General features: G+C 39.7%; 1 protein-coding gene and 3 long non-coding RNA genes across 8 annotated transcripts in view; 3 read left to right on the forward strand and 1 right to left on the reverse strand.

Moving 5' to 3' along the window:
- Positions 1 to 26,997, forward strand: part of LOC145433161 (uncharacterized) — a 100,310-nt gene that overhangs the window by 34,432 nt on the left and 38,881 nt on the right. For 2 of the 3 annotated variants that reach the window (XM_080310119.1, XM_080310118.1), the window contains exons 7-8: positions 22,781 to 22,858; positions 25,883 to 25,924. In XM_080310119.1, coding sequence (XP_080166245.1) covers positions 22,781 to 22,858; positions 25,883 to 25,924 — 120 coding nt within the window. The remainder of the gene's footprint in view (positions 1 to 22,780; positions 22,859 to 25,882; positions 25,925 to 26,997) is intronic. The other variant, XM_080310120.1, reaches the window with a different exon arrangement.
- On the forward strand, positions 1,462 to 7,880 carry LOC145433168 (uncharacterized). Of its 2 annotated transcripts, XR_013913053.1 has the most exons (4): positions 1,462 to 2,456; positions 3,564 to 3,887; positions 5,607 to 5,728; positions 7,654 to 7,880. It is a non-coding gene; the product is annotated as an uncharacterized LOC145433168 (long non-coding RNA). The 2 variants fall into 2 exon arrangements; XR_013913052.1 differs by having other exon boundaries at positions 1,464 to 2,456; positions 3,564 to 5,728.
- Positions 8,470 to 21,541, reverse strand: LOC145433167 (uncharacterized). 2 transcript variants are annotated; one of them, XR_013913051.1, is made up of 4 exons: positions 20,918 to 21,541; positions 19,530 to 20,861; positions 18,927 to 19,087; positions 8,470 to 8,905 (listed from the first exon to the last, which is right to left on the reverse strand). It is a non-coding gene; the product is annotated as an uncharacterized LOC145433167 (long non-coding RNA). The 2 variants fall into 2 exon arrangements; XR_013913050.1 differs by lacking the exons at positions 8,470 to 8,905; positions 20,918 to 21,541 and having other exon boundaries at positions 18,890 to 19,087; positions 19,530 to 20,905.
- Positions 13,866 to 17,116, forward strand: LOC145433166 (uncharacterized). The gene is made up of 2 exons (XR_013913049.1): positions 13,866 to 14,140; positions 15,958 to 17,116. It is a non-coding gene; the product is annotated as an uncharacterized LOC145433166 (long non-coding RNA).

A 26,997-nucleotide genomic window follows, 5' to 3' on the forward strand; every position in this document is an offset into this window, starting at 1 on the left:
AAAAAGCCACGCTTCTATGACCTTTTCGATTCTGTTATCGATTTCATCAACCTTAAAATTTTGGATCAGACAGTTAGCTCCGATTTGAAGAGCAGAAGGGCAGACGTCGCGTATTTGTCCGAAATTTTCAGCAAGTTAAATGAGGTCAACAGGAAATTGCAAGGTACCAAGATGTGTCTCATCAAAGCAAAGGGAATTGTTATGGCATTCATTAGCAAATTGGATTTTTACCGGGCTTGTTTACTGAGGCATGATTTGACTCAATTTCCTAAATTGAAAGCCTTGCAAAGAAAACCAAATCGACGATTCACATGTGACAGAGCCTGACTTAGACTGCTATTCGTGTCATTCGCAATCACTAAAAGAAGATCTGATGATCAGATTCATAGATCTCAAAGAGCTAAAGATACAAGAATGGGTAATAAATCCATTCAAATCTGAAGTAAACAATTGTGATGCTAGTGTAGCTGAAGAACTTATTGACTTGAAAAATGACTTTGAGAGTGAAGTGTTGTTTCAGCAGATTGGGTATGAAGATTTCTGGCCTAGGAAACAAGTTGAATATCCTCGTCTTTGGGATATAACCAAGGTATTGCTGTTAGCATTTCCGTCGTCATATCTGGTAAAGAAAGGCTTCAGTTCGGTATTGCATCTACTAACGAAGCAAAGAAATAAATTGCAAATATCTAGAAGAGGTGATCTGAGACTATGTCTATCTAGTATTGAGCCTGACATAGCTCAGTTCGCTAACTCACACCAAGCTGAAGGCAGTCACTAAAGACATTCCTCCTATTTCTGAATTGTGAATAAATTTCGTTTTGTAGAATTTCCTAATTGTATTAAGCTGTGTATTATGATATGCGGAATCCGATGCAGCTCCCAAGTATTGCGTATCATATTTTTTGCAGTCTTGATAGTGCAGGGGTGTTAAAGTTTAGGGATCTGTAAAAAGGCCGCTTTGGCAGAAAAGTTTAAGAACCACGGATGTAGAATGAAGATAACGAGCATCATGCGTCTGCTTTTAATCATAAATTCGCCTTGATCACACGAAATTTGTATCTTGGCGCGCACAATGATTGGAAATCGGCACGGTACCACTTCAGGGAGAGCCCTCTGAGGCTTTTTGACCAAAATGATAAACTGGTACTATATCCTTGCGTTAGTGAGCTACAACATAACTTCCTAATCGTACTATAGTGGATGATTTTGTATTAGCGTTCTGATGCACAACCCCGCATGTGGGTTATACAATATGGGTTGCTTTGTTCATAGTAGCCTAAATGCATTTTCATGTTAATAACTCGGTGCAATATTCCCTCAATTTTGGCAAAATAAATCCAGTGTTAGCACAGGTCTAAACCACATTTTCAGTTGATTTACTAGTCGTACAAAGCAATGAAAAAGAAACTAATAGGCCTACTATCAACTTACCCGCCTCAACATTGTCAGAGGTGTAGACGCCACCCAGCAAACACCCGATATCCCATGGATTTACTGGTATGTCCTCAATTGTTCCAACTCATCCCACCTCCCACGGTTAGTTACTGAGGACCTGCTCAGTTTGTCACAAACTGGACGTCCAGTTATGTAACTCCAGATGACTTCCAGTGGAAGAAATTTTTAGAATATTCCTGTTCGCGTCACCAATGAATATTCCAGAGGATGTCATAGTAGTATGTCACCTGGATGCCACGTACACAGGAGTTCATCAGGATGCCCCTACTTGGATATCGCTTTCATGGGGTCCAGCTGGCTTGTTGAAAATGGCATATTATCATTATTATTCCCCATGTGGGATGCACAATGCACATATCGCGGACGAAATCGTAAGACATATAGGCTTATAGCCATTTATCAGTGTACTGGTTTTATGAAAATATATCGCAATCCTGCGTTGTATTGATTTGAATAAATTGTTAATAAGCTGAATTATAAAGAGGCATATAGCTGGACCCATAAGCGTGCACAACTGCACAATTGTGCAGTGTGCACATCATGGCGAGATACGTGTTCTGAATATATATCCCGATATAGCGAAATACTGGAACAAATGTGCGCATCAATGTGAAATTGTGATGCAAGTGGCGGTATCACAACGCGATTCACTAAGGATGATACGCCATGACTATTTGTAGCACACAGCACGTCTCTACAATCGCGACCCTATCGTGAAAACCAGACAGACATCTTCAAACCAGACAGCCTTCTTCCTTCTCCGTCACGTGTTACCTGCGCAGTCTAGCGCGACGGCGCGTGCATCTGACATTTGAATCTGAGTTGATATCTGTGTGACTGATGCGACGAGGTTCTTAGAGATAATGGACGCAGACAAAACAGTCATTGATTTGATTGAGAATCTGTACGAAGCAAAAACAGAAGAGTTGCTGTCTGTGTTTAGTGTTTGTTGATTCAGAAACTCTACCTGAACCGCTCCAACAGAGAAACAGTTTGAAATGGTAAGAGTTTTAATCTTTAGAATGATGCGTAATAGCGTAAATAGACCTAGCTATACCGTATACATTTCTTGTGAGCGTGATTTAGCTTCTCCTTTTTCGTTGATAGTTAGTGTTCAATATCGATATATGGTAGAACATTAAATTGTTTGCTGCGCCTCATTATTTCTTCGAATGCAGATACGCCATAGGCCTACTGTGAAGTGTGAATACGAATATGTTTGAAACGCCATAAACACCGATTTGCTGATTCATTCCAATAGCAATGCTTTGCTGGTCGGTAGACTGAATGTTCCTCAAGATATTGATAAAAATATCTTGTGTATTTGCGTGGTCATATAGTAATTTATGTAATGAGGCAATTATATATTGCTTGATCACTGGCTAACTCTATGAATTATACTAGTTTGATAGCGCTTATTACTGGTTGCCGCCATTGTGGATTGTTCCCAATTTACAACTCTTGTTGAACTTGAAAGTATTCTGCTGACTTTTCCTTTGAAAACCTTATAAAATGAGTACATTTACTGAATAGTATGTCTCATATACAACCTCTATGAGTAATTGAGTATGAACAAGTGCAAGTTATATACTTTGATAGGATACCATAATTGATTAATATCAAGTTCATTGTTGATGACTATGCACCTTTGTTGTACATGAAACGCTCTTGCCGTGGCCAAATTCACCCTGTATATACAGCCGCACCGGTGTAAATTGTCCAGTAACATCAACGGCAAGGTAACTGATGTGATATACAAGCATATTGTTTGAACGTGATAGAAGGCATTGTTTTAAAATTGGGTTGAACCCCTCTGCAAGGTAAGGAAATGCATGTGCCGCAATCAAACCCTCAACTCAGAGCCGCGGTTTGGCCTATATTGCCCAGCAAATCGCGGCTATCAGAATGAATTATCGAATAACCATTGATGATGTAATCATATTCCGGGTGTTTCACAGTAGCCAATATTCTCGCCAACAATAACCTTATAAATGATTAGTGTGTAAATGTACTATTGGCAGCATGCTTGCACCCACATCGGTTTGATTTTGTTTCGCGTACTGTCAGATGACTTCAATACAACCATTCTGATTATTTCAATTTCTTAGATATCAGCAATATCTGCCATTTGTGATGACCAAGTCAAGCCGACTGTACGAAGAATGCATTATAGAGTGCGCAGTGTACCGTCAACATAATGAAGTACTAAACTACAGCATCGGTTTCAACTCGATAGAAAAGAGCACGGAACAAGTGGTGCATGTATATTATAATTTTCTTTTCTGGGAGTTGCATGGTAATCCTACCTATCATATCCGAAAATCAATGTTCAAAATCAGAATCTATTCTCAGGCACCGGGTTTGAAATCATCAACAATGTCAAGTGTTGCGCCATACCCCGGTATCAAAGTTGGATAGCCTAGCAAACGAAGGTAACATAAATACTTGGATACAATTTGCTAAAACCGAAGGTGGTTGAAGAATTTTTGGTTGGTACTCAATCAGTCATAGCGTCATACATTCCTGCTCAAGTTCAAGTAGCAGTAGTGACCGAGTGTTCAAGTAGAAGTAGAGAATCAAGTTCTGAAAATTGCACGAGTATCAAGAAGTGGATTACCCCGAATTGTCGAATTCTTTAGAGTGTAATCGTAAGTGACCAATGACCATTTCCGAATATAGGTATAGTCAAGGTGAAAGTATATCAGTATTGGTACTCCAGTAGCACTAGAAGCAACATCCTAAATTTCTGCTCCAGCGTACGCAGCAGTTTACAAGCAATGGTAAAACTACAAGCGGAAATAAAATTGGAACCCAAGTAAAGCATCAAATTTCTAATCACGTGTACCTAGAGATCTATAAGGCATGTAAAAACTGCTTTTAGTGCAAGCAGAAATGGAGTTAAAAGAACTCAAGTAATTTGTTTGATCAGAGTAGATTTGGTCTACGTCAGAAGTGGCCAACCCCTCGCTCGCGAGAAGGTTTTCAGTGTCCCGCGAGTTAATTTTCGAATTTGGTTGTAATATCAATAAATAAAATAGGCAGGTAACTTATTGTGAGCTTGCAAGATCAACCAAAAATATGATAAGCCTGACCGCGAACTTTATGATGTTGATGACGAAAATATACGTTCCGACTCATTGGCGGAGGCAAGGGCCATCCACATTTTCGTATATGAACATGAAGTAGAATATTTCGTCGCAGATTTATTTGACTTGATATTTTTCTTGACACTTCGTGCGATTCATTGTCGCTCGATTTCTAGCTTTTCTAGTATTGTTTCCCTCTCATGAAAATTAAATATGCGCCCATTCTACAAAAGTGAGCCTAACTATATTCGCAATTATGTGAGAACGTATTGTCCTACATGCGACTTCGCGCCTGTACTCGCAGAAAGATAGTCGTTGATGAAACCTTTGCGCAAAATGATAGACAGATGTTCACTGTAATCTTTGTTATTGATATATATACAAGCCCCGATTATTCATGTCCTGGTCAATGGAGCCCAGCTGTATACAGAGGCGACCCACAATATATGCAACATTATTATTGCCCGAATTCATTCATTAACATTGATAAAATTTCGCTCTTGGCCCGGCTAGGACTTGTACACAGTGTTTTCATGACATGTTCGTTATCGAATTTGATGCATAGTAATATTAATATATGTCCTGTTTATACCATTACCTAATCCTGTTCGCTCCTATCGGACGATTAGAAAAAGGACATCAACGTTAAAGTGGCCCATGCAGTTGTTTGTAAATCTCATGTGGCCCTTTGGCCGAAAAGTTCGGCCACTCCTGATCTAGGTGTTGCATTATCATAGCATGTAATTGTAAATGACTGTTTTCAAATAGGCTACATGTTATCAAAGTAGTGTTGTTACCCAAGTAGAAGTAGAGGTGACATCATAAATATCTTTCGATTTACAAGACATGATAAGACTACTCCAAGTGGAAATAGAAAATGAACTTGAAAATTAGTCGAGTAAGTCGTTCAAAGAAGTAGATCTGGTCTTGGTGTCGCTTTCTTTTAGCATATATAATTGTTTCCAACCAGGATGCTGTGTATTCTGGCATTACGATGCTATGATGCATTATTTCTTGTAATCCATGTACGCCATATACCAAACTAATCCGCAAATCAATGAAAAGGTAATCACTTCTCCGCGGCCTGCTGCAAAGTCCATTCATCTGCAACACAAGTGGACTACGAGGAAGCAGTGAATTCTTTGTTACGTCATGCCCCGGAAAAAGTCAAAAAGCCGCAATTGAAGGTATCAATCAGTTAAGCTCATATGAAACCGGGGAGGGGTCAAAGTAGTCGGTGTCCGTACCCAAGTAGAAGTAATGTCACAGATTCCCTCCCAAGCATAAGTAGCAATTTACAAGGTAAAGTCGTGTCCGCTGAATTCGGAGACCGTGTAACCGCTTTATTCGGCCAAAAATGCTTGTACAGGAAAGAAGTAAAATTGCATTTAAAATATTCCGGCCGTTTAATGCGGACAACACAGATTCTGTGGTTAATTCGGCCAAAGTGGGCGGAACCACACTGAATAAAGTAGAGTCGACTGTATATCAAAACTGTACTGAAAGTATGAGTAGCGATTTACCGGGTATGTCATACCTATTTCAAGTGGAAGTTAACAAGTACTCTGTAGTTTGATGGAAGTTGATTTGGGCGTAATATCGCATTCATTAAATATGAAACGCATTGGCGACAAACTCGTCTGATGTCGCAGGCCGGACTCAAAAGCTTCAGATCGCTCGCGGGCCCCACCAATGGAGTGATTCCAAACTATTACCTGAAAATCCGTGTCATGGTTTTTCATTTGAAACTTGATTATCAAGCCTTTCAACACAGTAGTGTAATAGATGAATTATATTTCGGATCATATGGGTTCTATTCTAGTTGCACCTATATTAGCAAACAACGAAATTGTCAATAATATGGTGATTAAGCGGCAGAATACAGTTGAAAATCAATGGAACAGTAGATCTTCTAATATGATGTCGGCAAGCCGGTATTTTTCTATGCTACCGATGTTTTACTCGAACATGGCGGCAAACCTGGGTATGTGTTGAGGTAAACAAAGTATTTAATTGTATATACGGACGTTGGAATTTTCTTCATCGTCTTAGAAAGCGATTTAGGTTTCCCTCGAGGCCGGGTACCATTTGAGTCTTTTGTGATGCACTAGTGCGACCACAGATATTGTAATTATATTTTTGTGAAACTATTGTATTCACCATGTAACTTGCATGTATCAGTTCCGTATTGGCGTTTTTGCTTCTGTTTTGGGGAATTTTTCCATAGAACTCGGAACACAATAAGCAATTTTCTTCGTACTCGACATTTGCAGAGTTGAGGGATTATTTAATGGAATTGTTTCTTATGAAAATTTCAAACATTAGAAAAGTGCTGCATAATACACGCATTGTTCAATCTACACAGAATTGCTGGGCGGTCTGTATCTTTGACACCCCTGATGTAATGGAATGTGGCTTCTTTCGAACATGGGTTGGTTAGTTGAAGTTAAAGTAGTCAGTACTCTCAAGTAATACATCATTTCTATTGAAGTATATGTAGTGGTTTACAGGACATGTTAAACCTACCTCGAGGAACCAGTTAGTGTGATGTCGTAAACTTGGTCGAGGTGTCGGTAGATTTTAGCATATAACTGTTAGTGGCGATTAACAAATTGAAGTGTTCAACATTGGGACTATAGTGGAAGTAGAAGTAACTTGGAGTAGTTTTAACATACTTCGTAAATCACAGCCTACTCCAGTATAAATTGAAGTTGAAAGGTACTCGAGTGGTTTGAAAATAGTGGATTTGGTTGTAATGTTCCATTCTTTTACCATGTAATGGTTCGAACATGTGTAGCCGAAGTAGAAGTGGTCGTTTTTGGTAGTCAAGCTGAAGTAAGAAGTAACATCATAAATTTCTATTGAAGTAGAAGTAGCGATTTTCAAGATATGTCAATTATTTCAAGTGGAAGTAGAAATATAAGTTGATAAGTACTCGAGTAGTTTGAAAAAGTAGTCTTCGTCGAAAAGGAGTAGTTAGTTCTCGAGTAGACTTCTAAGTAACGTGAATCTGTAGTGAAGTATAAGTAGCGCTTTCCAAGGCGTTGTTTAACTACTTCGAGGGGAAGCAGGCAACGTAAAGAATTCACTGACATTGCTGTATATATTTCAGGCACAAGCGCCGAGAAGAAGCGTTTTGGTGCAACAACTTCTGATTGCCAAAGAAAAAGAATAGGCACTCAACATCAGCAAACAGTGCTTTGATTTAATTCTTGCATTGTGACTTTTTACTGAACCCGTTTTGTCATGCTCGTTTCAAATTGTTGCTGTTTCTTTAGTCTTGTGATACCATTCTATTTAACTCTATTTGATATTCATTCAATCAATGTTTTTTTTTTTCGCATAGACTGTTCCATTAGCTTCGAGTTGTCCTAGCAGTTGCTGTGTCTTATATTCCTGTGACACCTTTTTATGTACTTTAGCTAATGACAAACAGTCCAAGTAAAAAAGCATTGAGTGGTTTTAGCAGCTGCTGTTTATTAAACCCCTGTGACACATTTTCTGTGATTACTTGTTGCAATATGATTTTTCACTTCAGCCTTGACTGTGTTAAGTGGTAGTAGTTCTCGCCTTTCACATTTTGTGTGTTCGGTAATAGTAGTATCCCAGCAAACACCCGATGTCCAGTTGACTTCCTGCGGAAAAGACGCAGGACGCCCAGTGTTACTTCCCTGGAGTGGATTTGTCGACTACTAGAAGCGTCCTAAACACTTCCTGAGTTGGTCTACTATGGACGTGAAGCGACTCCATATGGACTCATTAAATCTGCTGTGAACGTGACATGACTCCCTATGGATGCGTCAGACCTACTGTGGACGCGACGTGACTCCCTATGGATATGTCATTTACCACCTGTTCTATTCCTCAGGATTACCATATCAGGACTCCCCTCCTAACCTGGTGCAATTACATGGAATTCAACATCATATAAACTAACGAACTGTTTATATTGGGTTACTGTAAAACGACAATTGCAAAATACAAGTACAACATTAACTAATGAACTAGTACTGGTAAACAAAGTTCAGGCTTACGTGAAAAATCGATCAGGAAGTCACTACGAATAAATGTGTCAGTGGGAATTTGCATGTAACAGCAAGTTCTAAGTCAATTTTATATTACCATTACAAACATTTCAACTGAAGTGCATCATGAAATTAGAAATAAACGTGTCACATGACTTTGAAAAAGTACAACTGCTAATACAACTAAAACAGGGAAAAGCATGGAGCAATTATAAGTAAAATTTACATTGCATATTATAAAACGATGCATTATTTGCACCGCATCATGTTAAGAGCGCGAGTGCGTATTCGCAATAAACTTGGTTGCAACAACAGTTTTCTTCTTGGTCTCTGTTTTGCCTGAAACATATACAACAATGTCAGCAAATCATTTGTAGAGCCACTCTGCTGACATAGCACATGAAATTTGCGTCAGAGCTGCTCTAATTTCTAACCCCTCATGCATTAATTGTGATCCGCTACTTCTACTTGTGCTGAGTGATAATTTATGACGATACTACAATGTCTACTCGAGTACGGGAGCTTCTGACGTTGTGATACAGAGTTTGAAACCCGTCAATCAAATTATATTGTGGAAACACCTCAAGTACATACTTCAGTACTATCCAGAACTTCTACTTTACCTAAAATAGTTTTGATAAGCCATGTATATCGCTGCTTGAGTGCTTGAACCCGAGTAGAAATACATTGCGTTACTCTTACTTGTACTAGACTACTGACGCTACAAATATTTCTAATTGAGTGCTGGACATGATTGCTTTCCTTATCTCTGTTTAAAAGCATACAACTACGACATTCCTCAAGTCTCCATATTTTGACCATGTCGACACTTGGAAGTAGTTTGATGTCTTGTAAATCGCTATTTATACTATTTAGTACGGTACTAACGGTGAATACTTTGACCACCTTTATTTGGAACTTCCCAGCAAACACATAATTGCCTAGGGCTATCCAAGCAGTGTCCGAGTGTCCCAGTGTCCGGTTGGACAGACGTGGGCTAATACTTGGCTATCCACGTTGGAAAATGTCCGGTTCGGATATCCTAGGACATACATACAGAAAATCATTTCGGATAGTCCACTAAAAGTCCCAATTCAATTTCCAATGGACATCATAATCTGACAGTGTGCGGATATTTTCATGTTGCATCAGCTAAAAAGTCAACCACTCAAGTTCTTGCTGATAAGGGCACATATTTCATCCTTTCAAAATGTTTCAAGAGTACAGTTCGAAAGAAAATCGCACGTTTACACACCGATATTCGGGATAGTCCACTGAAAGCGCGAATCAGAATTCCAATGGATATCATATTCGGACAGTGTGAGGATAGCTCCATTTCGTTTCAGCTATAAAGTCAACCTCTCATTAACTCCCGACGCTGATATGCACAAATTGCACACATTCAGTATTTCAAAATATTTCAATAGAATTTGAAGGAAAATCGTCACTGGACGTGATTCTTCATAGCGACGTCACGTAACCGGATTATGCATGCTGGCATTGAACGGTCAATATTCACTGTCGGGCCTACATTTCAACCTTTTAAACATTGCCATTTCTGTGCCCTTTTAGCTATCGTGTTACTGTTTGTTCCTGCGGTGAACATTCGCAATTCCGAAAGATGTTACGAACTTTTCGCGTGCGTCATGCCGTGAGATGTTTAGCGTTTTTCACTTGAATGCGTTCAATGGGTCGGCAGAAATGGCGACTGCGCACAGTGAATCTGACTTGATCGCCATATAATTTACAGGGATTATATGCTGGTATATTGAATAGTTAATGGTATACTCTATTATCGACTTCGATAATGGTACATTCTCTTTCGTACTTTTATTTCGAGCATGTAATAAACTTTACAATTTGACAATTACAATTGTTGTACCTCAGAATGTTTTACCGATGTTATATAGATAAGTGATGTTACCTCACTGAATACCACTCAACGATTGACGAGCTTTCCTCGTGCGTCGCGCCATGCCTGAAGTGAATGAGATCATTAGCCTTTTTCATCCATATGCGCAGTGGCGCATTGCGCAGCGAGCCCAGTTCACGTGATTCAAATTTTCGTCTGGGAAGTTTGAACCGTGATTCTTTGAAGTGAATTGTTGTCAGCGGCGAGAAGCATTTTCGACATTTGCTGTGTGCCACTTAGCTCGGTGATTACCTAACCATAACCACTGGTTGTAGCAGTGTAGTCAGTCAATGATAATGATACGGTTATAGTCAGAAGTGGCGTATGTGCACAACGAAAATGCGCTTGGTTATTGAATCCCTCTATATAGTATTAAAGAGCTATTATGACGGATGTTCGGTATAGGTAGGTAGGTAGGTTTAGAGTTGATACTGTTATAGTACGTCCTTTTATTGTAACCAAACCTGATTTCTTGATCAACATAAGGTAAGAGTTACTGTTTTGTGATTTATGACTGGAAATGGATTGGAAGGTACAGAAACATTTGACTGACCGCAAGCTATCAGAATTTTTGAATTAGACCCGTAACCCAAATTGAGTGATAGACATCCCTACTCAAGAGTCGTGGTTGCTGGTATTTCAATCATGATATTAATGCTTGGCTTCCAAATTGTATTATTGAAGTACCGATATTCAATTCTACCCAGCCCTATATATATATGGTTTGAGTACTATATTGCAATACTAACTTGGATAGCTCGGCATCGGATGCGGGGAAAAGACGACGGATACGAAGATCTACCAAATATGATTCCGATTCAAGGTCTGATTCGGGTGGTCACGAGAAGATTCAAAGAAAACGCACATGTTCCACTGATACCAGTGATACTGATCTTGCTGAAGCTCAGGCGAAACAGTTCGAAAAGAAATCTCAGCATCTTGAAGAAAAATGAAGGAAGAAATCTGCCAGTAATGTCGTGATTTTACGGACAGTGCATCACCAATTTACCAAATGCAGGTTAGAGCTTAATTCCTCCATGTGGTATCAAAACAGCAAGAAATCTGCAGTTATGACCGTTTGATTTGTAAAAAATTATTTAACTCTTATATATAGTCTAGAAAGCTGAGCTGGGTACCGTATGTAAGTTATGAATTATTTGAAATTTTTTATGCTCAGCTCATGCAATGATGACTGTAGAAACTTCCAATTTGATAACTCAACATTAATGTTAGAGCAGGCGACCAGAACGAACAATTTAATTACACGGGTCTCAATCGAAAGCTACTTTCGCACTGACTCCGAAAAATGAAATTAAAATCTGGTCCGGGCACTGTAACGCCCCGGAAACCGCCCTCGAAGGGTCAAAGTCGGTATTGTTTCTATCAATGGTAACGTCGGTAGACAATGACCGTTCAATGTCTCGTACTGATCGTGACATCATTGGGCGCTCTGGCGAAGTCGCTTGCCGTGTTCCCCGTGATTCTCAGACTCAGAGTATTGCGCGTCGTATCAATCGCTGTAGCGCGAATAAGTCGTAATGTGAATAGTTTGTGTATTTTATGCGTCGTCGCGCATTCAAAAATTTGTATAAATATAAATTATAGCACAAAAGCCTGAACATATACCATATCGTAGAATTTGCTATCAACACGTATTTCTTGGTACGCAACAGGCCGATCTACAAAACAGTTTGTTCCATTGGGCACAGCGGTTCATGAATTTCATTGTAATATATATTCAGCACGACTTTGCCAAGGCGCTCAATGATGTCACAATCAGTTCTAGACATTTGATTTGTCATTGTCTACTGCCGCTACCTTTGTTAGGAACAATGCCGATTTCGGATTTTAAAGGCAATTTTCGGGGGGTTTTAGTGCCCGGACAAGATTTTAATTTATATTTTCTGAATCAGTGCGAAAGTAGCTTTATATTGAGACTAGGGTTGGGACTTCGGGATCAAATTTGAAATCCCGGGATCGGGATTTTCCCGGGATTCTCGCTTCTCAATCCCGGGATTTCCCGGGATTGGAAAAGTATTAAAATACACATACAAGCTACACAATAGGGCTGTTCAAAAATAACCTTTTTTCCTGAATCTTGCCGGGTACGTTTTAAAATCGTTAAGTTGCCTTAAAAAACGACGCACACCAAATTGGAATTCATTCCAACCAATATTCGCGGGTTTCGTAGAGTTTGAAAATTTTGAATTTGCCCAAAAACGCCAAAAATTTATTTTTCAAATTTTTCTGCCAACCCCATGCAATTGTTGGCCTGTCTTCAAAAACTATGCAAAACAAATTTGACTCAATTACAAGCCGTAGAAGCGGAGTTGTTTCAGTTTTTATTCGATAATTCTGGTATTATCCTTGATCTGTGTATAACCCAAGAATTATCATCGAAAGAGGTTTATAGTTAGCGATACAGCGCCTTCTTGCGTGTATAATAACTCTATATTCGTTCATCAGTTCAATATCAATGACCACTCCATCAGTATTTCAGACAGCTAGCAAAATGCAATGACGTTATCATGCTTCATACTTCGAAAAAGCAACTTGACTTGAATTGTGACTTGACTCGTGACTTGACTTGGCTTAACTTGACTCGACTTGACTCGAGTCACCTCCAAAAATCGAGTTGACTTGACTCAAGTCACCTTTGAAAATCGATTGACTTGACTTGACTCGAGTCGAAATGTGAAATGACGCGTGACTCGAAGGTATTGACTTGATCTCAACACCGTTAGACACCATATACTAGACGACAATTGCATCTTATCAACGTAAAAACTCTTGCGCCAAAAGATCGCAGCCATCGGACATATGACACGTGAGAGCGATTCGGGTGTTTGGAGTGGTTTTACGTTGTCAAATCCGAAATAAGAAATTTCCAAGTAAATATTGGCGAAACTTGAAATTTCAAAATGCTGAAGCTGTGACGCAGGCTGCAGAAAATGTTCTCGCGGGCCGCATGTTTGAGACCACTGTTTTAGACAATCAGCCGAGTTTGTGACACTGCATTATTACCAAAATAAGAGATATGGCGCTACGTAATCCTTGGTAGATGCTGTTTACAAATCCCGGGATTTCATCGGGATTGATCCCGGGATCGGGATTGCTTCAAATCCCGGGATCCCGGGATCGGGATTTCCCGGGGTCCCAACGCTAATTGAGACCTGTTTTATTAAATTTTGCGCTCTGTTCGCCAGCTATAAGATTACCATTATTTGACTGCGTTTAATCAACCCATGCCCGTTTTTGCGTGTTTGAGGTGCCACTGACTGTTATTTATCTGTTCAGATGCGTTGTCTCAGCAAGTAGCCCTTCCTACAGAGAGTCGTCTAGGTTCATTCTGCTGGGAATTTCCTACTGGAAATGGTGAGTATCTGGTATATTTAATTGATTAGCGCTGAGTTTCCCAATATAGTGGCAACTGATAAAGTTGGGCAGAACTGGGAAGAAAGCTCTGTGTGCACTGAGTTTATACAAGATATTATATATCGTAGGTTGAACTAGTTGTCGTCTCTATAAATTGTTTACTATCATCTTCCTGTTTAGGTGCTTGTTGCAGTATTCCTACGACTGTTCCGGAAAAGGACTACGAGATTGAAGTCAGATCTGTGTTGCGCCATGCACCATCCAAAAACAGAAATCAGCAATACGAGGTAGATGCAATATTGATTGTCTAAATATATTGCGCAGAGGGGATAATGGTTATATTGCGTAACCATACTCATAGGCGCCGACTTTTATTTCTACATAGGGTGACCAGATGAAACAAGGGAGGGGTTTGAAATTTCTTCAAATTTACCAAGTTAGCATCATTTATTACGGTTAAGTACATGCATCTTCTGATGTTTCAGTATTAGCGCTAATCAATTACGTTCGTTCGCGTCTGTTCGTGACCAATTGCGCAGATTCAGGTTTATTCAATTTGACGCTGTCAGTCTTAAGCCAGTATAACATAACAATCAAATAAGTAGAGATAGCAGGTAAATCATATGATGCCTGTAGCAGACGCTATAGTTTAGGCCAGCGATGTTATCACATGCGCCAGTCCTGCTGTAGACTCGATAGTTCAGGCTGGTAACGATATCAGGCATAGCCTGGTGGCGCACGTGATATTTCATGCCAGCGATTATAGCGTGCATGCGGACGCGCTAAATGGTTTGAAATTCGATCCGCGATATGGTTGAGCTCGAGTCCGTCCAGCAATGAAGTTTATTGTATTGGAAAATGGAAGGTTCCCGTTCGAACTAATCGAATAAATTCAGAATTTACGCCACAGAAAACCTCGTGTTGCATCACTATTTGACAACGTAATTCAACGCCGTGCACTGCACAATGCGCAGTATTATTAACGAATCAAACACCGACAAGTGACATCGAGGAAATGCGAGTGTATAAACCAGACAAGAATTAGTAGCCTACAGATGATAGCAGACGAAAAAGCACGCATCCGAGGCCTACGATACGAATATTGTAGGCCTCGCCTGGCGCATCTAATCAGTAATTCACCAACTTGAATACAGCACAATGGGTCGGAACCTAGTCTGACAACACGACAAATGCATGTCGAAATCCTGGGTTACAATTTATTGGGGCGTTTCAAGCATTAGTTTGTCGCCGCCTAGGAAGCTGCGTATTCAATTATTTGCGTGTGTATCGGTTAATGGTAAATAGTTGGCATTTACGCGATATCCCGGACTTGCTCATTGACAGCGCTGATGTCGTATCGAAATGACTAGACAATAGAGATATACAAAAATTTGAAATCGCAGACGGCGGGCGTTTCAGCATATTGAATGGGGTGCCACCCCGTAACTCGGCGCCTATGACCATGACCATACTCATATATTTACCTATGTGTCAGTTTTTTTTTTTTTCATTTTCGTGGTCGTTAATATTAGTGTGAAAAGTAGTTTATTTGCAAAGTATATCACCATTATTTGAACGTGTCTATTAGCTATTTCAATGAAGTCTACTAATTTCCAGCTAATCCGTGTCATATCTTTTATTCGTCAACTGGCGATGTCTTCATCCAAACTCTACCATAGGCCCCTGTAAAGATGGAAATGAGTGGGAAAAAGCATCCCTACATCTTAGGCATTTTTGATCATGTCGGAGTGGTGAAATTTTCCACCGTAAATACTATTATTTGAAAAATGATGGAAATTTCTAATTGGATGACCTCAGCATCTGCGAATTGAAATGAGTCAAATTTTTTGTGCAAGGTATTTTAGGTAACCTAATGATTTGCCAGCTAAGCCAATCAAATTTGAAAAAAGTTTTTTTTTAACACCCCTAGTGTCCACTGTTCCATAATGATCATAAATTTTAATATTCATGATTTGTGAGTTTATGCATAGTATGCTGTAATTTGTCAGTGTTTGAATGAATTTTGCAAGGCGTTCGGAATTGGTAGCATTTTGAAGGATCGTTTCATGTTCGCTTGTAATGATTTTCTTGCTAATTATTTTAGGACAAGAATGCAGAACAAGTCCATATCCTGTCTCAGTCTTACGCAGACAAGGAAGAGGATGCAGTATAAAGTCATTTCCCTCATACCAACTTTTCACCTCGTTGCAAGTTGAACCTGTATGAAGATTGAAGATATTTCCAGCTAGAGAGATTGTTGGTTGCAAGTGTGCATTGCTTGCTGTGGAATTTTTTACAAGTTACAGTTGAATCTGCTGATTATTATTTTCATCCGCTCTAGACACGGTATATACGATCAAAAAGGGGTGAAAGTGAGTCATCCTTGCTGCTCAAGTAAAGGTGGATCTGAAATTGTGACTACTTGAGTACTTTCCAAAAGTAGAACGAGTCGCACACTTGCAGGTTACTGCAGTTGGTAGAGGCCGCTTTCAAAATTGCAGGATGTACGCGAAAAATATATAATGGCACTCCAATTATAGTGCGATTTCTAAATTGCATTCATTATTTACTACATTATAGGGGCTATCTAACTGGTTATGTCTGAAAAGTAAGTAGTAAGTAGAAGTAGTAAAAAAACATGCAGTACAAGTAGGCGAAACCTGAGTAGAAGTGCTTTGTTTGTTCTACTGCACCTTGCTCAATGTGTGACAGATCTGCGCATAGAGGATGTCGTAACGAGCAATTGACCAGAATAAAACATCCTATTTTTTTTGTATCTCTATTCGTATTACCTCTTCACCTTCAAAACTTGCCATCTTGATTCTTAAATATCAACGTCGGATATTTCCCTAGTGTGCAACATTCTCTAATCCTTCCAGTGTGCATGCTTCTTGACCTTGATTGATTGACAATTGTTGCTTTGACTCAATGCTGTGCTTTACTTTGCTGCAGTTTTTATTATTGCCTATAATGATTTTCAAAACTTGCCAACCTCTTGTATTTCTGATAAGTTGTGTATGTGTGGTATTCTGTAATCCTCCCAGTGTACTTACTTCGTAGTCATCATATTTTTAGCCTTCGGATTGATTAATTGATCGACTGCTCGTGATATTTTTGAGTCCACCTGTTGCTTTATTGTATGTCTTGAACTTGAGTGAGTGATTGATTTTGACGTGATTTACAGCCGTTGTTGATTTTATTCGTTGCTGCTTAGTTTTTATTGTTGACAATTTGATAATATAAGCTTTTTGCCTGAAAATCAATCTTGTGTAAGTGTATTTGTGCGTCGCCTAACCTGTGGTAAGGAAATATGCAGGTCCAGGAGCTAGCTAGTATTCAGAGGGTTGATCAGTGGATAGTCTATGGATATCGTTCCCAACCGGACTGTGTCCCTACAGTGGCCAGGAAGTGACTCAGAAATGACTTGATGGATGGTCAGTGGTCACCCACTGGATAACACCAGGAGTCGACACGCTCGGTGCAACCGGATGGCACTAGGGTGAATCTGGGCCAAATGACAAGTTATCCGACGGATATCCGCTTGCCGTAATGTGTTTGCTGGGTTATCACCTACTACAACTAGGGCTTGCCACGAATCTGAATAGAGCAACGATAAGTCGAAACAGATGATCTTTTAGGGTACATAAATTGTATTCAACAAGAATTAGAATTCCGATTCTATGTACCACTGCGAGGCCTAAAACATAGATTCGTCATATCGCAGAACACGGCACATGTAGGACGTAGCTACGCACGATCGTGTGAATGACAAATGTATTGTCTCAAAGTACAATAAAATAGGAATTATCTTAAATCTAAAAAACATTCTTCGATATGATGTAGAGCCGGTATTCATTTTCTTCGAATTCGCATACGAGATAGATATTTCAACTTTTCCTTGTTCATAATGTTGTCACATCATATAGAGCAGAGGCTTCAATTTCAAATGTGGTCGCAGGTCAATTTCCGGATTTTTGACGACGCAGCAAAATAGGGATATTCAATGTATAATTTCCAAGTAGGCCTTATTTGACGGGAGCTTGCAGACAGGCATTCCACAAACATCTCGAGAATATAATTTACTATTGTATTATTCACGTTTGACACGAAAAAAATCACAGTTTTGAATATTTCAATAAAATTATTTTTGTGCTGGGCATAATTTGTTAAAATAATGAGTTATAGAGATGATGCAATAGGATGCATCATGACATCATCAAACTCTGGGTTATACTATTTCAGTTGGTGGACCTTTGACGTGTCACAGTTGTATTTTAAAATCTACTGAAATTTGATCTGGTATCAGAGCATTTGAGCGGTGTAGCCTAATCCGGGTTTTGATATAGTCGTGATAAGTAGGCTGTTGCTACTGTCATTACCAAAGTCAAATTAATTCAGAATTAGATGTTGGCTTCGATTATTATTGGAACATATCAACAACTTTAGCCATAGTAATAGCATTGTTTCTTAGCCTTAGCGATCGCACACCTCATGCTACTCATAAGATTTCTAGCAGCCCAAAATTTATTTTCAACACAATTTCTGATGGTACCTATATTAAAATCAGATAGTCAATTCACATAAAATTGCGCATAGCACGAGAACCACAGCATATAGGTCTAATTCCACGATGCATATCGTACCACAAAAGGGTCTACGGGCCCTGTTCAAGAACCCCTGGGATAGAATAGAGCACAAAATCTTCTTTTAGAACTTTTTACTTCATTTTGAAGTGAATTTTACAAGCCTGGTAAATGGCTAATTGTACAGTAGAAATTCAAGGCGTTGCAACTATTTAAACTCCGGTGCAAACAATATGTACTTTGACCACCAACTATGATTAAACGCTAAGAATGCCTACGCAACACCTCGACCAAATCTACTTTTTCAAACTTATTATTTGTATACTTTCCAGAAGTGCATTATCTACTTCCATTTCGAGTAGATCTAACGCAACTTTAAAGTTGTTACCTCTAGGTGTGTATAAATCCATAACATTACATCTACTTCAGTTCAAAAGATGATTACTTTCACAGCCTCTGGTTTCCATGAAGTGTATTCAATGTTTTATACCTTTTGACTTTTTCCTGAGGATGACGCAGCACCGATTTTACAGCAACGCTTGTTCCATGTGGCAGTAGTTCTTCCGAACGTTTTTGGTTTCAGTCATCAAGACATACTTTGTACAGTGTTCTTGACGTTGTTGAACACTATCAATTGAAGACATTGCCGATCTAAATAATCAAAGATATTATAATGTTTGTAGTGAAGCCATTTGTCAAGAAGCCAAGCCAGGAATCTAGAATATCCTGTAAAAAAAAGACAATGAAGTTCAAGCTGGACCATTCGCACATTCTACTCACTACAATGACTAATCAGTAGGGCTGAGCACATTGGTATGGTTACTCAAATCTCGAACGAGTATCAATTCTTATGATTCGAGCCAAGTATGTGACTATTTTCAAGACAGCCTACTGAAATTACACGCTCTGTGCCACTATAACAATGCAGTTTATAATAAAATTATAGTTCCACCCAGCACGTTTTAGCATCCCGATTGCGAACCACCGTCAATTGTATATTTCCGCATCATCGATGGCACTTTTTTCAGAGTAATAAATTGCTAATTAATGAAATATCATAAATCATCATATATAGTTCGTAACTTCAACTTACATAATTTAACATCTTGATCCATGAACAATGCACCACTGCGGCGCCTTCCTCTGAAGTTTAGAACTACATAACATTGCCTGTTCAATATCTAGTCTCCTGGTAGAAATGAAGTAACTTTGTATACACAAACACAGATATGCCCCATCCATATATAGTAAGAATCCATTGATAATAAGGTTGTGTTTTCTTATCGACGGCAAGATGACCAATGTGAGCAATCAGCCTTCCTTAGGGCCCATCCATAGCCTACTTTTTTGATACTGCTGCAATGTAGGCAATGTTTCCGTGTATATATACTAATATCGAAAGTTATAATCAAGCAATAAAAGTATGCACGGAGGCCGTGCCAACATTGCGGTAACATTGCCAACAACCCGTCTGCACCAGGTCATGAACATGTTAAGTTTATAGAGTTTATAATTGGTTTAGTGTTTGAGTATCCTTTGATTAGAGCGAGGTTAAAGATGGGCTAACAAACTATTATATTGTTGTTCCTAAAATACCCTAAATATAAACCAATATTGCCAAAAATTCTTACATGTTCACTGAAAGCCTCAATTATTTTATTAACGCTATTATAGATGGTTATGGTTATATACTGTTGTGGAAACAAAAATACGAAAATGGATGTTAATGTGATGCTACAATCTTCATGCATCCACAAATTCAGCAATCTCACATTCTATAAAGGAACATTCCACATTTCTGTAAGCCTATACATAACATTTCAAAATTCAGTATATACCGATATGTTATAAAATACCGGTACATTACTTTATGCGGCATCTGGTTTGCTGATTGGGTCCTGCAGTCCTGGGAAATCCTTGTAAAACTTTTCACAGGATGCACATGAAATGGCAAGTTATTGCTTGTGAGACATTATGGAACAGAGCACAATAAATCAGACTTCTATGATCAATACATTATCATATAGTATCAAATGTAGCCTACTACCAGAATTATCGGCTTGCCTGAGTTACCAATTAGCAGCGGGTCGATCAATTCCGTCAGTAGGTGATATTACAGCCGTGTCACTATAATCATATAATCGAATTCATTATATCGCATCAGCAGTTCATGATGATCGAGACTATTGCTGTTTATTAAATATAGCACTCAAATACCAAGCTCCCTGCCCTTCCGGTACTCATGATAGAGACATCTCACAGTCCACGCTGTTAACGTTTCCAATTATGAACTAAACCATTACTGTGATAATTCGTCCCTCCGCCATTGCTACATACGGTGATCAAATTGAATTACACGCGCGGCGCATGCGCGATGCTCGCCAAATAGAAGAAGGCAGGCTTCTGGTTTTATGGTTGGATGAATCTGAAGCAACAGGCGTGTTCGACTCCATTATCGAAATAGCCGAGAGGATTACTTACTGCGTTGTTCCGTGATTGGAATAGTCATCACAATCCCATCATGACGATTATCAAGTTCTGATATCGGAATATTTCACATGCATTACGAGTATTTGCCCCTGATGTGGGCATTTTCGACCCAGTAATGTCACAATAAAATAAGCCACTGTGTCTCTGTATCGCACATTATATCGAGCCTCTTTAGCACTGTGCGACCGCAATGATCGACAGCCGGGCTTGTGAAGTTCCACGCGATGAGAAAGTCACACCATATCAACATCCACGGCTTCACTCCACTAGATTTCACTTGTATCATGACTGTATTCAACACAACTTATTCAGCATTGACTGCAGAATAATGCACATTTGAGTTCATAGAAACGATTTCCCAGTAAGGACATCCAAATCAACTCCTGTGTTGGTGGCATCCAGGCATCACACTATTATGACATCCACTGGAATGGTCATTGGTGACTGGCATGGGAGCACTCTTAAAGTTACTTCCTCTGGGGGTCTCTTGGAGTTACATAATTGGACGTCAATTTGTGACCTACTGAGCAAGTCCTCAGTCACTAAAAGTGGGACGTGGGACGACTGGGCACAATTGTGGACGTACCCGTAAGTCCGTGGGAGATCGGGTGTTTGCTGGGATAGCTTCGTTGATAATAACCAATATCGTATTTGTATTTTGCCAGTTTCGTTGCTCGCTCAGCCAATATACGCAGTGTGTGAGCTGATATGATGTTGTATCCCATGTTGTTAGCCGTTAGGCGTTGAACCAGGTATGGAGTCGAGAAAGAGGGCGAATGACACTTCCATAGGGAGTGGCGCCACGTACACAGTAGGCCAGGCGCGTCCATTAGGGAGTGGCGTCATGTACACAGTACGTCAGGCGCGTCCATAGGGAACCACGTGACGTCCAGGCTAGGCCAGACGCGTCCGTGAGGAGTCGCTTCATGTCCACAGCATGTCATTGTGGACGTACTCAGAGGGCAGACAGGACGTCTCTAGTTGTCGACAAATCCAATCCAGGGAGGTAACGGCAGGAAGTAACCGGATGTCCGGCCTGCTATTCCACCGGAAGTCAACTGGACGTCGAGTGTTTGCTGGGCATGTGTAGACTATGCATTGGGTTCGAACCAGACGGTATATGAGCCCGAGCCCGCACCAGATGGTTGTTGTTACAATAACCTTAATTTGATCATGAATATTGTACATAAAACGATTATAACGTTTATTAGTCGAGTGGTCATTGGACACGATTCAAGTGTGAAATATTTCCAATAGTAAAATCCACACCAGAAAAGACCGATCGGACTTCGACCTTATCCCATACTTTTAGTACAATCTTTAAAGTATGTGGGGGGCGCTGGGTTCTTGAAATTTCTTAAAGGGGGCGCTGGAAGAAAAAAGGTTAAGAACCACTGCTTTAGAGCGTTTACAGCTAAGATAATGGATAGGTTCGACTGAAAATCGGCATAAATGACGCTAAATTGCTAATACTGACGTTTGAGCGGGTCATTCGGGAGTCGATTGAAAGTGACGACCTTTTTTCTTATTCAACATCACTAAATTTAAGCTAAAAGTGGGTAAATCGGGAGTTAAACGAAAATGAAGACCTTTTTTAGTCAACACCTCAAATCTTCCAGCAAAAAATAGAAAAATCGGCTGTTTTCAGTCTTGATCAACTAACTTTTTTGATTTGTTAAAAGTGTCCTCGTCTTCCGATTCCAAAATATATGATAACCCTCTAATATGCAATTTTGAACGGTGCCAGGCAATAAGTATTATGCGCAACTAGGCGATGAATTCGAAAAAGTTGTGGCGCGGAAAAGACCTTCAAACAATTTTGGAACATTTCACCATTCTCACTTTCGCTCTCAGATATTTCCAAGAGTACGACAGTTGATTTGTATACTACTGATCCGTTGGAAACGTTTACTGCTTTATCGACACCCGCAGGTATTATTATATGTATTCCTTAAATTAGTCACGATGAAAAATATTAGGTATACATATATTATATATGTATAGCAGCTTCTTGTGTGTGTGCGTGTGTAAGCACGTCGCACTACCACCAACAATATGTGACAAATGGGACAACATCGAAGACAAATATGAAATATATCTTGATTGAACGTCATTGTGTTCAAACCGTCGGTCAGTGTTGGGATCAAGTCACTACCTCCGAGTCACAAGTCATCTCGAGTCATTGTATATTTTGACTCGAGTCAAGTCAATCGATTTTGGAAAGTGACTCGAGTCGAGTCAAGTCACTCGATTTTTGGAGGTGACTCTAGTCAAGTCGAGTCAAGTCAAGACGAGTCAAGAGTCAAGTTGTATTTTCGAAACACGAGGCATGATTAAGTCATTGCATTTTGCTAGCTGTTTGATATTCAGATCGGTTCGCTATTCATTATAAATCGAGGGATGAATATAGACTTATAGAGGTTAAATTAAGTTGCAAATAGGCGTTGTGCATCTCACGAATGCGTAGTACCCTATCCGCCAAAATAGAGAATAGAATACGAAACCGCAGGCAGGGGAAACGAATTGATATGATACATTATCCCACTACATATCCACGGTATACAATTTAAGCTGCGCCAATGCTTGACTACAGTAATATAAACTTGTAAAGTATATTTAATATTGATTTAGATCACACAAGTGATCACCTAACCCTAATGGCCACTGACCAGTCTATAGAACAGAGATCGATACCTTGTTATATTACTTTACTACTGCGAAAACGGACGCTCTAAGAGGTCAATGTGTTTGTGATAGACCAATGGAGGTTCAGTAAAACGCAAAATCATTGAATGAATGTGATTTGTCACTCTCACAAGCCACACCAGCCTATCGAAAACAATCCGACTATTTGTAAAGAATACAGCGATTGTTATCGACACCGATTACTTGATGATTTGAAATTGACTCGTAAAATTTTGCTCCGAGACACGAGTCAATCCGCATTTCTAAAACGCCGAGTCAAGCCAAGTCAAGTTATTTTTGCAAAGTGACTCGAGTCAAGTCAAGTCATACGAAAAAGGTGACTCGAGTCTGACTCGAGTCATCCCAACACTGCTATATATAAGTATCAAGTTATTATATACATCGGATATGCTATGACTTCCCTTTTTGCAGTAGATGGTTGGAAATTGCTTCATTGCTACAAATTCAAATGCCAATAAAAGGCCTGTTTTCGTGATCTGACATACCGAACCACTGCAGTATACAGTGCGCAATTGCGAGACTATAGTGCTTGATATGTTGCAACCTAGGGTAATATATTAGAGCCACCTGGTCAATTGCCTGTAAGGTTGCGTTATAGCCAAGATCACCCAGTTCCTGATGTTATCCAGCTCAAACGTTTTTCAACTCGCGGACCGGTGGACTTTCAAAAAATTGAAATCAAACCCAAATGCCAAGTATGCAACCGTTTTTGCATGTATATGGTTCTAGAGAATGACATTTGGAGGGTTTTAATCGTTATTAGTTATATTCATAAAGGCATCGATGCGATTTTACGGTAGTGAGTCTGCTGAGTCGAGGTAAAATTGCTTTGACAGATAAACGTGCTACCGCAGAGAGTCGTTTAAAGTCTTTCGCGCCGAAGGTCGTGGATTTAACCGACCATGCTAACTCGAAAAATATTCTTCTCTTCGGCAATATCGAGAGAAGAAGCATTTAGGCACCTTATCGAGCTAATTTGCTCATTTCCCACTACCACCAGACGTTGGGTACTCTGGCTACTACGAAAACAATGCGCCGCACGAAAACAGCTGACTACAGCTATAGCCTACCTGGCCATCGACAAAATAGGGGTCGAAATAGCACTTTGTCTTCCCAGTCCCCTTAAAACCTTGGTCTTGGGCCCCCAGACCCCACAGTTGGATGGACGTCTTAATCAGTACTTGTGAGCACGTTCATTCTACTCAGTGTAGGCAGAGGAGTTTGTGTAGCCTAAACACGCGAGGCGCGAAAATTTTCTATAATTCATGACTGAATCGGTCAATAATATTGGTAATTGCATATATTTTGCTATAAATTTTGATTCTCTCAGAATTATCAGATTTTCCGGTAAATCAGAGTGAGGTGTCGTCTTGGAGAATTTATGGCACGTAATTTATAATTAAGCGTATTTTGACGGGCCTATTGCAATAATTAATTCGTTCCATGCCTATTTCTATAAATCATGCGTATTTATCGGAGTAAGGGTCCTCAAATAATCAAAACATGTCGTGTCACGAAATCGGGCAAAGCGCGGCAGTTACGGTCCTGTACAAAATGAATGAATAGAAAACGAATGATCGTGCAAACTGCGTGGTTTAGCGAGTCAGCTCATGCTTATCGCTCGCATGACGTCAAAGGACACTGCTTGAACTTCAAGTCGAATCGAACAATTTTCCAGACCTATAATGTCACCTGGCAGACCGGCAGGAAAGTCGTCACGGACCGGCACTGGTCCGCGGACTGGCGGTTGAGAACCACTGATCTACCTTCATCAAAGCTTGATGAATGAGGGATCGTTCTATTGCCACTGCTATAAATTGGAATTTTTTTAAAACTTTTGTGCTAAAGGTCAAACTGCATGAAAAGCTGTAGATACTGGTGTTCATCGAAAGCTATTAATAGCTTGGCCTCGTTATAAACGAGAAAGTCAAGAAAACGACATCTTATGTAGGCTACCTATGCTAAATACATTTTATACAAAATAAACATATACGAATGTCGGATTACATGCGTAGCCTTGTAAGATGACCGAAGAATATTAGCAATAGTGTATTCTCGTTTAGCTCAATGTAGGAATCAGCACCTTCTAAGATTGATTTCATGACGTCAAAATTGAACGCAATCGACTCTCCTGCAGACGCAATCGATAAGTGCCAATCATGTGAGACGCATAAACGAACTAGCGATTATATACCTGTTTCCGACATGAGTTGTCGTGTGCCAGCGGTGTAACGGTCATATATTTTATAGATGCCGACGAAACACTCGGAACTTCAGAAGCAACAAATATAGGTATGATCACATCCAAATATCACCCATTCTATCTCAAATGTGCATAGCATACTTTAGGTACAATAGTAGCGTGTTGCAATGTGCAATTGATAGAAGATACGAAGTTTGTGTCATGCAAAATCAAGTTGTAACCTATTGAGAAATGTTATGCGACCCCAACTTTGGTCGCAGGATTGATTGGAGGGAAGATGGTACATTTTCGTCTGCACGGTCGAGGTACTCCGACGATGAAGATGCGAATCAGCGATAAACCATTGTCACAGCTCCACGCTATACCGATGTGTGCTCAGTTGCCCGCCCCGTATAGAATTCACATAACAAAACCATAATCACCCTCATTAGAATGGGCTTCAGAAGAAGATGAAGAGACGTATAATTTATTGCGATAAAGTGACAGATCCCGTTCCTTTCAGGAGCAGCACCCATCTTCGAAACAAATAGTTATATTTGCACAGGATATATTCTCGGATAATTATCGTCAAATTACAATAGAAAGATCTCGCAATTTGTAAATTGCGCTATTAGTTCTACGATGAAGTTGGAGCTGATACCACACATCTATCACGTAACAATACCATGTGTATGAACGCGAGGCGATCTGACGAAAGTTTTACGTCATAAAGTGGAATGAGGAGATCTGAATCACCTATCTGTAGGACCAAATGCTTTTATTTTATCATTTCAACTTGCTCATGAACATATTTATGCTGTATTCTGTGTACCGTAACGGAGTTATGATGCAGGAACACGATGTCAGTATGCTCCCCACACAAAAGATCAAAGCAGTATCATCCCTGAATCGATATAATTGCGATAGAACAACCAGCATACCCTTTTCTATGGTAATCACAGACCGTGACGCTCCAGTTCCTTTTCATGTTTTGTTTTTATTCACACACACACACACACACACACACACACACACACACATATATAAGGTCATTTGCTCCACGGCTTTAATTTAATTAATTTCATTTCATCAGGCCTTTGTAATGTTTCGCACGAATTCCATGCGCTCATACTTTGGGCTCGGCCCTTCACTCCGGGCTTTGGAAACACTGCTACGGCAGTTA

Source organism: Botryllus schlosseri, chromosome 2 (genome assembly GCF_051294905.1).
Source record: "Botryllus schlosseri isolate E-star chromosome 2, Bs_hap1, whole genome shotgun sequence".
Taxonomy (NCBI): Eukaryota; Metazoa; Chordata; class Ascidiacea; order Stolidobranchia; family Styelidae; genus Botryllus; species Botryllus schlosseri.